The sequence below is a fragment of the Xenopus tropicalis genome, chromosome 8 (genome assembly GCF_000004195.4).
Source record: "Xenopus tropicalis strain Nigerian chromosome 8, UCB_Xtro_10.0, whole genome shotgun sequence".
NCBI lineage: Eukaryota > Metazoa > Chordata > Amphibia > Anura > Pipidae > Xenopus > Xenopus tropicalis.
In genome coordinates this window covers 23,328,388-23,342,232 of record NC_030684.2, presented here as the reverse complement: position 1 = coordinate 23,342,232, position 13,845 = coordinate 23,328,388, and the positions used below count along the sequence as shown (strand labels likewise).

Here is a 13,845-nt window from a genome sequence, read left to right as displayed (position 1 = left end):
TCCTACTTGCCTGACACCAAAAACTACATTATACCTCACCAGCCCCTTTCCACTCCATGAGCTTCCTGTCTTAGGGGCACATTTACTAACCCACGAACGGGCCGAATGCGTCCGATTGCGTTTTTTTCGTAATGATCGGTATTTTGCGATTTTTTCGGAAAATTGTCGCGACTTTTTCGTTACTAATACGATTTGTGCGAAAAAACGCGAGTTTTTCGTAGCCATTCCGAGCGTTAAAACTTGCGCAAAAAGTTGCGATTTTTTTGTAGCGTTAAAACTTGCGCGAAACGTCGCACCTTTTAAGTTTTAACGCGACGAAAAAGGCGCAACTTTTCGCGCAAGTTTTAACGCTACGAAAAAATCGCCAGATTTTGCGCAACTTTCGGAATGGCTACGAAAAACTCGCGTTTTTTCGCGCAAATCGTATTGGTAACGAAAAAGTCGCGACAATTTCCGAAAAGTCGTAAAGACGCCGAAAAAATCGCAAAAAATACGAAAAAGTCGCAAAATGTTCGTTTTCAAATCGGAATTTTTCCAATTCGGTTCAGATTCGTGTCTTAGTAAATGTGCCCCTTAGTGTTTTAGTGTGGGCTTGTGGGCTTTTATCTAAGACTGACCCTTCGTATCTATGACAAACAGGGCTTTTGCTTGGAAACCCACCTTAAACAGAATCACTGCCTTATCTTTATTAAGGGTGAAATAAATAAATTGACCCTGTTTCTCATTATGAAGCACTCACCATACTTGATTTGGGCGATGTCTCCCACAATGAGCTCAGCCACAGGAATCTGTACGACTTGTCCATTTCTGATGACGGAGAATCTCTGTTCTTGCTCAATGCGACTTTGCAGACCACGGAACTGTTTTTCCTTACTCCAGTCGTTGAAAGCAGTTACCAAAACCACACAAATAACAGATAGCAAAATGGCTGCTCCCTCGATCCACCCAGCCTCTGCTTCCCCTTCATCGTGCCCTCCACCTGATACGTTTCCACAATCTGCAAAGAGGGGACAAAAAGCCATGTTTTCAAAATTATAAACAAAATATCTTGTAATAAAAAGTGACAGGATTCCATTTATTAAATGAATGAATAAAATGTATATGTATGAATGGGTATACACATTTTCTCATCGACAAGACCAATATGCTTATAGTGTATAATGTAGAGCATAGTTATTGATTTAACAGTCTTTTTCCAAATTATTTGGCAATTGAAATATCGTCAAAAATAATTTTACAAAAAGTTCATAAAGATGCCACATAGACTTGCATTGTGTTGAAGCTAAAGTCATTACTTTTTATTCTTCTTTTAAAACTGATTTCCTCATTGAATGTTGCATTGGAAACTCTTTTATTTACCAATCCCAAATAAAAAGCCAGTGTTGGGAAGTTGAGATATTTTTTAATGAATTATAAAAATCTGAAAAGAATCACCAAAAAATGGAATAGTTTTTAATGCATTTACATATAATGTGTTGTTACCCTGTGCTAGTAAAAACTGTGTTGTTTTTTGTTTTGCTTCAGAGCCATGGGGGGATGGGTTATAGGTGGGTTATAGGGTACAAACTTTAAATGTTAAAAAAATACTGCATATTTTTGCAATATACCAGTCATTTAAAATTTCAACAATTTTGTCAAAATTTCTCTAGAATGCTGGGTAATGGTTAATAAATGTCATAAAGTTCAAAAATGTTAGAAATCCCAATTCGACCTGTGATCAATCTCCACTTAAGTATTTATTCTGAGCAAATGAAGTTAAACAGCGAAACAGAATTGTGGGAGGGAAGAGATAAAAAAGAGGCTATGGTACATCAAATTAAAATACTTTAAAAAAAAAAGTCACCTTTACTGTAGTTAATAACTACAATGTATCATGACAGGACCTCTTTATTTATAGCCAATAAAGTTGTGCTACTGCAGAACCCACCACTAACTGACACAGAATTCCCCCATAGTGAGTAACTATTGGATTTGCTTTGCAGGGAAATCATAGCGAGGAAACAGTGGTTGTTGTGCTTGCGAGGAAGACCTAGCAAAGAAAAAACTGCTTGTGGAAGACCTAGTGAGTAATGATGAGCGAATCTGTCACGTTTTACTTTGCTAAAAAATGAGTGAAACGATAGGAAAATTCACGAAACAGCGAAAAAATCTGTGAAATGTGTTTCTCGCATCCGCCCATTATGACGCGACTGCACCTATTTTTGATGTGCCCGTGCCTAATTTTTATGTAACCACACCCATTTTGACACTGCCGCATCTGCTTTGGCATGTTCATGCCTTTTTTGATGCACAACAAATATTTTCATGCTGGATCTTTGCTGAATTTTCACCAATGGCGAAATGCGGAAATTTGCTGCGAATCCATACCTGCCTAAAAAATTTACTCATCACTACTAGTGAGGAACAACTTGCAAGGAAGACCTAGTGAGGAAATTTTGGCTGGTGTGCTTGCAAGGAAGTCCTAGAGGGAAAACAGTGGTTGGTTTGTATGAAAGGAAGTCCTAGAGAGGAAACTGGTTGGTGTGCTTGCAAGGAAGACCTAATAAGGAAACATTGGTTGGTGTGCTTGTGAGAAAGACTTATCAAGGAAATATTGGTTGGTGTGATTTCAAGGAAGATCAACTGATAAAAACATTGGTTGGTGTGCTTGTAAGAAAGACCTAGCAAGGAAATATTGGTTGGTGTGCTTTCAAGGAAGATCAACTGATAAAAACATTGGTTGGTGTGCTTGTAAGAAAGACCTAGCAAGGAAATATTGGTTGGTGTGCTTTCAAGGAAGATCAACTGATAAAAACATTGGTTGGTGTGCTTGTGAGGAAGATGTAGCTAGGAAATATTTGTTGGTGTCATAGTTAGCTTTTGAAAAGATTTAAGATCTTGGGATGTAGCAAATTATTGCCATGGTCAGGAGGAAACTGCTATCACTATACCAGGACCTGGAAGGGCTTGATTCTATTACATATGCTAATTTAACTGATGTGTCATTTTCCCTTATTTTGGTTGACAAAGAGTCCTTCTCTTTCAAATTGCTAATAGAACACACTTTTCCTTCCACTTTCAATTTGCCTCCCACCACTGGATAATAATAAGCTTTGCATAATAAGCCTACTCTGTTTAGTATAAAATGTTTCTGCACTTGCTAATTCAAATTCACAAACCCGACACCTCATTAAACTGAAAGATTGTGTGTTTTTTTCTTTGTTTTTAACAGGTACATTCACTGTCTACTATTTGCACTTGGCGCGTTTTCCAGTTTTTGCAGTAAAACACAAAGTAGATGCAAAGAATACCGCAAGTGATGCAACGAGGTATATGTGCATCTAGCTACCCATTGTTCAACTTGCTCAAAGGCTTTTGCTTCCTTGCAGCCTGCTGGGTTGCCAACTGCTTCATTAATAAACCACCAGGCATTTAGCTAAGGGATAGGTTTTATTTTAGAAAACTGCGGCAATCAGTGTTAGCTGCCAGAAGTTATGCCCTCTCACAGAAATACTGCTTCTGTTGGACGTTCCCTGTGGTGATCTTTGACAGAAAGGTTCTGTCAGTGACCAGGAACCAGCCTCAAAGGTTGCTTCTGTTTACTCTCTGTTTGGAATATACCTCTTTGGTACATCCCTTTTGGTTCTATATACCTCTTAAAGCAGTGGTCCACAACCTTTTTTGCACCATGGACCGGTTTCTAACACAACAATTTTTCCAAGGACTATGGGTGGGGGTGGCTGGGAGGGAGGGGGGTTCCAACTAGTGCATATAATATTATTTAATTATTACATATATAATGTAAATGTAATTATTACATTTTATATTATCCACTTTATTTTTGTTATTATTACTACATTAAAAAATATAATACAGCTCCCCATAATACAAAATCAATGGGAGACCTGAACTTGTTTCCCTGCAACTAGACATCCCCAGCCCCCTTGCTCTTCCTACTCCCACCAAGTGGTGACTCCCCTACCGCTTAGTATAGAGCTTTAAGTAATTTGGTCCTTGTCACGATCAGTAGAAAGTTTCTTGTGCTTCACATAGCTGCTGTCATGGCTATGTAACATATTGGGGAGCTGAGATCACAGGTAATTGTGAATAGAGGCTGCCTGGTTTAACATAGCACATGGCCCAGCACCGGTCCACAGCCTGGTGGTTGGGGTCCCCTGTCATAAAGGGGTTGTTCACCTTTGAGTTAACTTTTAGTACGATATAGAAAGTAATATTATCCAAGTTGGAATTGCAGCAGCTATCTGGTTTCTATGGTCCAAATTACCTTAGCAACCAGGGAGTGGTTTGAGTGAGAGACTGGTAAATAAATAGGAGTGGACCTGAATAGAAAAATAAGCTATAACAAAGTAACATTAACAATAAAACGGTAGCCTCTCAGAGCAATAGTTTTTTGACAGCTGGGGTTAGTGACCCCCATATGACAGCTGCAAAGAGTTAGAAGATGAAGGCAAATAATTCAAAAATATAAGAACTAAATAATGAAGACATTGAAAAGTTGCTCAGAATTAGCCATTCTAGTAAAAGGTGAACTTTAAAACTCTTGCTGAACAGATACGTGGAAATTTTTCACCAGAATCTATAATGAAAGTAATGGCCACTGCTACAGATGTAACTTTAGTATATTAGATTTTATCACTTAGGCTACCAAAAATTGCTTATCTCAATATACAAAAATGAAGAGGCCTTAGGGCTTCACTGAATAGTAGACTTTTGCCCCCATATGTAATAAAGCACAAAGCACTAAGCTTGCCCAGTTGCAGTAACCCAAACCAACCAATAAGATTCGTTGAGGTCTGGCATGGTGCCGAGAGACTGGCGGATTGCTAATGTGGTGCCATTATTTAAAAAGGGATCCCATTCTCAGCCTGAAAACTATAGGCCTGTTAGTCTGACATCAGTAGTAGGAAAACTTTTGGAAGGGGTAATAAGGGATAGGGTACTTGAATACATTGCAGTTCACAATACTATTAGTTTGTGCCAGCATGGTTTTATGCGTAACAGATCTTGCCAGACTAATTTAGTTGCTTTTTATGAGGAGGTGAGTAGGAACCTCGATGCTGGAATGGCAGTTGATGTCATCTACTTGGACTTTACTAAAGCATTTGATACAGTACCTCACAGAAGGTTCATAATCAAATTAAGGAATATTGGCCTAGAACATAATATTTGTAATTGGATAGAGAACTGGCTGAAGGATAGATTACACAGAGTGGTGGTAAATGGAACATTTTGTAATTGGACCAGTGTGGTTAGTGGAGTACCGCAGGGGTCAGTCCTTGGTCCTTTGCTTTTTAACTTGTTTATTAATGACCTGGAGGAGGGCATAGAGAGTACTGTTTCTATTTTTGCTGATGACACTAAATTGTGCAAAACTATAAGTTCCATGCAGGATGCTGCCGCTTTGCAGAGCAATTTGACAAAATTGGAAAACTGGGCAGCAAACTGGAAAATGAGGTTCAATGTTGATAAGTGCAAAGTTATGCACTTTGGTAGAAATAATATAAACGCGAACTATCTACTGAATGGTAGTGTGTTGGGGGTTTCCTTAATGGAGAAGGATCTAGGGGTTTTTGTTGATAACAAGTTGTCTGATTCCAGGCAGTGTCATTCTGTGGCTACTAAAGCAAATAAAGTGCTGTCTTGTATAAAAAAGGGCATTGACTCTAGGGATGAAAACATAATTTTGCCTCTTTATAGGTCCCTGGTAAGGCCTCACCTTGAGTATGCAGTGCAGTTTTGGGCTCCAGTCCTTAAGAAGGATATTAATGAGCTGGAGAGAGTGCAGAGACGTGCAACTAAACTGGTTAAGGGGATGGAAGATTTAAACTATGAGGTGAGACTGTCGAGGTTGAGGTTGTTTTCTCTGGAAAAGAGGCGCTTGCGAGGGGACATGATTACTCTGTACAAGTACATTAGAGGGGATTATATGCAGATAGGGGATGTTCTTTTTTCCCATAAAAACAATCAACGCACCAGAGGTCACCCCTTTAGATTAGAGGAACAGAGCTTCCATTTGAAGCAGCGTAGGTGGTTTTTCACGGCGAGGGCAGTGAGGTTGGGGAATGCCCTTCCTAGTGATGTGGTAATGGCAGATTCTGTTAATGCCTTTAAGAGGGGCCTGGATGAGTTCTTGAACAATCAGAATATCCAAGGCTATTGTGATACTAATATCTACAGTTAGTATTAGTGGTTGTATATATAGTTTATGTATGTGAGTATATAGATTGGTAGGTGTGGGTTGTGTGTGCTGGGTTTACTTGGATGGGTTGAACTTGATGGACTCTGGTCTTTTTCAACCCTATGTAACTATGTAACTATGTTTGCCTTTAAACATGTGATCAGAAAATGCTTCCTGCTGATTGGTTGCTTAGGGTTACTGCTCCTGGGCAAACCTAGTGCCTTTTATTACATAATCCTATAGATATCATCTTCATAGGGAAGCAGATTCCCTATATAAATACTCTAAAGTAGAGATATTGGATGATATTGGGAAGGCATTAGACCTGGGGTCTTCTGCTTAGTAAAGCTCATGTTTTAGGGCTACTGAAAACATGTACACGCTGAAAAAGTAGGATAATTTTTCCCTGAATGTGGATTTTGGTTAACATCAAGTACAAGGTGCTGAGTCTTTAGTTCACTGAAGCAAATTAGTCAAAAAATGGCTTTTTGGATAGTGGGTTTATATATAAGATTCCACGCCTGTATTTTTTAAATTAGCATTAAATATTCCAGGTACCAAGAAAAGTACAATGCCGTTTCCGAGTGATTCACCTCTTGGTAATAAAAGAAGTTTCTTCATCCGAGGTTGACTCATTCTAAACAAGAATAGTAAATTATTTACTGTTACTAAAACTTACATTTAAAATAAAATATTTCAAACTGAGCTATCAATTCTATCCTACCTTGAGTCATTAGATATGATGATACCTCTGTTTCTATATCTACCAAGGCAAGGGGGCACCACATCTACCCGTGACAGCTATTTTGAGAAAAACCATTCTGAATATTTAACTTTTAATGTGAAAGATCTCAGGTTCAAGCTGCGTGCCTTCAGCTAGGCTTTATAAAAAAACAATTTAGTTGTCTTTAGAAATCTTACAATATGGAGAAAAAATGATACTCCCACACAAATGCCTGTCAAAGTACATTACAGTGGTTAGGGACGAAGCATTTGATTCATGAGTCATGACAGCCATGGTATGTATATTATTAATAATAATAGCGCTGAAATCCTTCTAGCAACTAGTGGATTTAAATCATGGAAATATTTGAGCCTTATAAAACTTGAACCACATTATGTTTCATTCTTGTTTTATGCTGTGAATGTACTGGTCTAAAGTACTTACAATGGTCTAAAGTACTTAAAATTGAAATTTTAGGGTCCATTTAGCTTAGTCTTTTAATCACTGGCATCAATGCTGTTACTGTTGGACACATACATTTTCCGTATTTCCTTATGGTATAGGGTACAAATGCATAGTAATGAATTTGCCATGAAATTGTATAATAATATGTTTGTCATTGCTTGATCAGGGTCAGCCAGGGTACTTGTTCAGTTAATCTAAACCGTCAAAACTTAATGATGTGAAATGGAGTCAGTGGGGCTCATTTAACAACACTGGGCAAATTTGCCCATAGGCAATAACCCTTAGCAACCTATCAGTGATTGGCTTTTTGCATTCAGCTGCAGGCAGAACAATGATTGCAACAATTTGATTGGGCAAATTTGCCCAGTTTTGAAAAATGACCCCCAAGGTGTTCTGCTGAGCACATTCACAATTTTCATTCATTTTTTTTTTCTAGTTTTAAAGACATTCGCAGTTTTAAGACAGCTATTATAAGGACTTTGAAGCAACAGTGCCACCCACTGTTCAGTTTGGCATCAGAAAATAATAGGGATGGTAGATGGTGGTTTTCTAAGACAATTTTAATTTTCATTTTTTTATTTTTTTTTGTGGTTTTTGAGTTTTAGCATTTTGTTAGCTATCCAGATTGGGATTTTAGAATGTATTTGGTTTCTAGGGTCCAATTTACCATAGCAACCAGGCAGTGATTTTAATGAAGATAAAAAAAAGAATGGGTCTGAACAGAGCATGGGAGCCATTGTGGGAACTGGAGTTTTGGCTAGAGTAGAGTTGACTACTGCTACATTATTTCAATGGTGTACGTAGTCAGGACAATCAGTACAAAGAATTAGAACGGCACAGATTCCACTACATTCATTTTAAAATAATATAGTGTATAGGCTGATTTACACAAAGCACCGACTCTTGTGGGGCAACTTCACTCCAAGAGCATTTTTCAACTAGGATGTCCCAAGTTTTCTTCCAGAATACCAGTTATGAGTACTGAGTAAAATTATATAGGTAAATATTTCACCAGCAAAATCACTAGCTAGTTTAGAGGTGGTATTACAAACTAACCAGCAATGGGTGTTTATAAATTACCCATGCTTTCCTTGCCTTCCTGAACTGTTCCGTCACCCTACTCAGCCTTTTAATCCCTATATTCTCATATTCATTCATGTACAGCTCTTTGACCTTCTTGACAATTCAGCTTGGAATAAATGTCTGGCACATTTCTGGACCCACCACAAGTAGAAGACTTAAAGCAGTTTTTCCACTTCTAAAAAGTTACATTTTATTTACATAATGGAAAGTGCCCATAGGAGGAGCGAAACACATCAGACTATCAATGCGGTAGTTTCAAGAAATGTAAATAAAGTGAAACTTTTTAGGGCTCTGGCACACGGGGAGATTAGTCGCCCTCTCGAGGCAATTTCCGCGATTTCAGGGAAATCGCGCCGCCGCGTATGCCATCCCACCGGTGATTTGCATTTTTGCCGGTGGGATGGCATTTTGGGGAGATTAGTCGCCCGCGAACAGGGAGATTTGTCGTGGGCAATATGGCAGTGGGTTAAGTGCTTTATAAATCTTACAGCCCTGATTCACTTGACAAGTACCGTGTTTTGATATCACATAGAACATGTGGTGCACCACAGGTCACAGTTTAAATGGAAACGGGATCCAATCAGTATACTGAGTCAAAGTATTAAGGTCCTTACAGTTGTGTGTTTGCTTTAGGAACACTACTATAGTTATATAAATAAGCTGCTGTGTAGCCAGGCACAAGTTAAATAGATATCTGTTAAGATAACAGATAAAACACAATTTTATTCTACAGAGTTTATCTGCTGTGTAATCTGTGCCTTTTCTCCTTTTGAATGGCTGCCCCCATGGCTACACAGCAGAGTATTTATATAAACTATAGTATTGTGTCTGAAAAAAACACACAACTTGTGCAGGGCAATAGTACATTATAGTTTAATTACTTCAATACAATTTTATTTTTTGGGGTTACTGTTCCTTTATGTCTTCTACTTGTGTTGGGTCCGGGTATATGCCAGCCGTTTATTCCAAGTTGATTTGTCTTTTATTCCCATGCTGAAGTAGACCTTTAGTAGACCTTCTGGGCATGAGCACCCAGACCCACCTTAACACTGGTAAGCCCACTTTTCTCCTTGACAAAAAGTGGGCTTACCACTGACCCCCCCCCAGTGTAGTAATTTCAGCAGTTAGCTTTTACTGACATTGTACAGGTAGAACAAATAAAGCAAAGGTTTTAAAGGGTTACTGAACTTTTACCATTGTTTGTAAAAAACCAGATCAGTTCAATAGACTTTTGGTTCCATATCACATATTATGCTTTTGTCTTATTGCCATTGTACTTACTGTCACTCTGTTCTCCTGGTGGTGCATAGAATGAAAGGCCTAGAGACACAATGGCAGCAATTTCCAAAATGATAAGGGTTACATCCTGGAGTGCTTCCCAGACTAACTGCAAGAATGTTTTGGGTTTTTTGGGAGGTATGAAGTTCACACCATAAATCTGTCTTCTCTTTTCAAAGTCAGCTATGTTTTCAGACAAACCTAGAAGATAAAGCAAAGAGAAGGTAAGTATACATAAATAGCTGTTTTACAAAACAGAATAAAACCAGATTTTAATCTGGCACTTCTCCCCTCCCTGCCCCCTCTTCAATCCGATTGGTGCGTGACTATTACACATTTACCAATATGGCAGTAGGTTAAGTGCTTTAGAAATCTTACAGCCCTGATTCACTTGACTAGTACAGTGAGTATTTACATCTGGGATGGTGCAAACTGTGTTTTGATATCACATAGAACATGTGGTGCACCACAGGTCACAGTTTAAATGGAAACGGCATCCAATTGGTATACTGAGTCAAAGTATTAAGGTCCTTACATACTGTATGACCATTGCTCTTGCATTGGTTTTACCCATGTATCTATCAGATGTTTCTTTTAGATTTCAATGTCTTTACCAGGCACTCATAAGCCCAATGGCTAATTTACTGACATAAACAATAAGTACACCAGTGCAGTTACCCATAGCAATTAAATTTGACTGCTGCTGACTGAAACCCATTGGCTGGGGTCCCTTATGGTTGAGACCCACCAGGTACTTTGGCAGGCCAGAATGAACCTGCTCCCAGCACACCCTGACAACTTTTTGCCAGTTGCAGGGAGTTGTATGTGAACAAAATCCGCAGAGCTGCAAGTTGGGCATGTGCTGAAGTCTTAATGTTGCCATTTTGCCCTTCTATCCTCACTTGCCCTATTGTGGCCATTTTACTCTATTATACTTGTAATCCCCTTACTTGTAATCCCCTAGCTCAGTGGTTCTCAACCTTCCTAATGCCACGACCCTTTAATACAGTTCCTCATGTTGTGGTGACCCCAACCATAAAATTATTCCTAAGACCATTGGAAATATGTGTTTTCTGATGGTCTTAGGCGACCCCTGTGAAAGGGTCATTTGACCCCCAAATGGGTCACGACCCACAGGTTGAGAACCGCTGCCCTAGCTCTTCCTAGTTACAAATGTAGCATTGTGGGGTCCTACTATGTGTAAGCCCCAGGGCAGTCTCGCCTGTTTGTACTTTGGTCATTATAGCCATTATAGTCTTCCCCTATCTATAATTAGTAAGAGGTGCAAGGGTGTAGGTGATCAGTAGTCACATCCCAGAAAGATTCCTTTTATTGGTGTAGCATTACGAGAAGACTAATCACTATGCATGGTAAGAGGTTTAGCAAAGCCATAATAGAGTGTTGCTGAATCAGTTCACCAGCAGGCTGTCATAACTACAAGACTTTTATGCCCTGACTCCGCAGTGAGCAATTTGCTACAGTCACAACTTGCATCAATGTACAGGTGGTAATGGTTGAAGCAGGCTACAGCGCTCTGGGGCCCAGCCACTTTTATTGGCCCATATTATGTAACAATTATCAAATGATTTCTGTATTTGGGCCTTCCATTGTGTTGCACCACTACTAAAGGGCACCATTATTAAATAATCAGGGGTAAAAAATTATCAACTCCCCTGCCCTGGAAGCAAAGTGATCACGGTACTGTAAAAAAGAGACTACCATACAACAGAACCCAAACCTTGGCAAGCTCTAACCTTGAGTGTGCAGCTCAGCATGTTGTTTATTTCCCATTTTGATTGAACACTGCTGAGAGCAACTTTGATAAAAGGGCGGGCAATGTGCTCTGCGTACTGCTGTTGCAGGCAAAATGCATTCTTTTGTGCCACCGAGACCCTTGGCCTTTAGTGGTTTTCTTCTTGGTTGGGTTTTAACATCCAGGTCACTGCTTCTTGGTGGCTCTGCAAAGCTGGCCGTACAAGTTCAGTTTTTAGTAGCTTGTGCAATGAACATTCAGATATCGATCGTACATTTTAAAGTTCCTCTCTGGTTATTTGTTTTTTTTCTATGGGAAAAAATGTTCCCCCCACTTATAATATCCTCTAATATACTTGTACAGAGTAATCATGTCCCCGTGCAAGCACCTTTTTTCCAGAGAAAACAAACCCAACTTGACAGTCTAACCTCATAGTTTAAATCTTCCATTCCCTTTACCAGTTTAGTTGCAGTCTCTGCACTCTCTCCAGCTCATTAATATCCTTCTTAAGGACTGGAGCCCAAAACTGCACTGCATACTCAAGGGGAGGCCTTACCAGAGATTTATACAGAGACAAATCATTGATTGGCTTTTTTCAGCCAGTTGGAGGTAGAACAGTGAATGGAGGTAGAACAGTGAATGCTATCTATCTATCTATCTATCTATCTATCTATCTATCTATATATCTATCTATCTATCTATCTATCTATCTATCTATCTATCTATCTATCTATCATCTATCTATCTATCTACTGTATCTATCTATCTATCTATCTATCTATCTATCTATCTATCTATCTATCATCTATCTATCTATCTACTGTATCTATCTATCTATCTACTGTATCTATCTATCTATCTATCTATCTATCTATCTATCTATCTATCTATCTATCTATCATCTATCTATCTATCATCTATCTATCATCTATCTATCTATCATCTATCTATCTATCTATCTATCTATCTATCTATCTATCTATCATGTATCTATCTATCTATCTATCTATCTATCTACTGTATCTATCTATCATCTATCTATCTATCTATCTATCTATCTATCTATCTATCATCTATCTATCATCTATCTTTCTGTTTGACTTGCAAAACCATACATCTCTGTTGTTTACTAATAAACAAGTTATTATTGCCCCTTTGGAGTGACAATGGATATGTAAGCACCACTAAATAAGCATTAATGCCGCTTGTATAAACTTGTGTTTCCCCTGAAAGGTTACTGTAATAGAATAATTTGTCACTCGCACATCTCTAATTACCGACTGTTTTCCAGCTCCCAGATTGTATTGTTACCACTGCTGGTGGTACGGATGGGAGGGGGCTGAAAGGAGGGGGTGCCAGCAGATTTAATTACAAAGAGTACAATTATTCCATCCTTTCAATTACTCCTTTAAGACAAAGGAAACGTATAGACAACGTATAGAGCTTCAAATGCAAAAGCATGAGCACTTGCAAATGATGGGAGGTGGTTGTATATAAATCAAATGTGACTCTATGCAACTTTTCAACATGCATTAAGAACATAGTTTTAATTACTTTAAAAGCTATTTGTAAATGCAAATACTTTTAAGAGAAGCGACTGTCTGTCCTTTATTATTCACTGCACTGCTGATCCGAGCAACCCAACCCCCTACCCCTCACCTCCCCCAGCTCCATCGATGGATATGAAAAATGAATATATAGGCACCCAAGGGCCACCCCTCAAGACCAGCTGCCCTAGGTACAGGACCTTGGGCGCCTTAATATAGATACGGCCCTGATCCTGCCAAAACTACACAATGTGTGCATGCCATTGCATAGCACCAACAAAGTCTGCGTTGCTTCCTCCCGCAGAAAAATCTTCAGGGGGGCCAGTTACACAGGGACTCCTACCCAGCCCCCCACCAGCTTGCTATTTGCTCCCATCTGCCCCCCATATCCCTCACAACCCCCGTTTCCTTTCCACAGGTAGGGAGGGAAGATACTATAGAGTAGGGATCCCCAGGGAGCCACATTCAAATAGAAAAGGTTTTGGGGAGCAACACAAGCATGGAAAAAATTCCTGGGGTGCCAATGAGTGCTATAATTGGCTATTTGACTGGAAGCCTATAGAAGGCTCTGTTTGGCACTGGGTTTTATGCAACCAAAACTTGCTTCCTTAACAGAAATTCAAAAATAAGCACCTGCAACATCCAAAGGGTTGGACAGCATGTTGCTCACAAGCCACTGGTTAGGAATGACTGCTATAGAGAGAGGAAGCAGAGCCATGGTTAGGCCCCCTGTTCCATTTATAAAGGGTCATTTATGAATACGGTGCAGTGTGAGATCTATTTACTGATGCAAATTGCTATATTTTTTTTACGACAA

The 13,845-nt window shown here is 39.2% G+C and overlaps 1 protein-coding gene across 6 annotated transcripts in view; it reads right to left on the bottom strand.

Annotated features, from left to right (window-relative positions):
* The window catches only part of atp2b3 (ATPase, Ca++ transporting, plasma membrane 3), a 144,523-nt gene that overhangs the window by 61,700 nt on the left and 68,978 nt on the right, over positions 1–13,845 (bottom strand). For all 6 annotated transcript variants that reach the window (XM_012967901.3, XM_012967905.3, XM_012967902.2 and 3 more), the window contains 2 exon segments: positions 9,732–9,929; positions 740–997 (listed from right to left, as the gene is read on the bottom strand). In XM_012967901.3, the coding sequence (XP_012823355.1) occupies positions 740–997; positions 9,732–9,929 (456 nt within the window).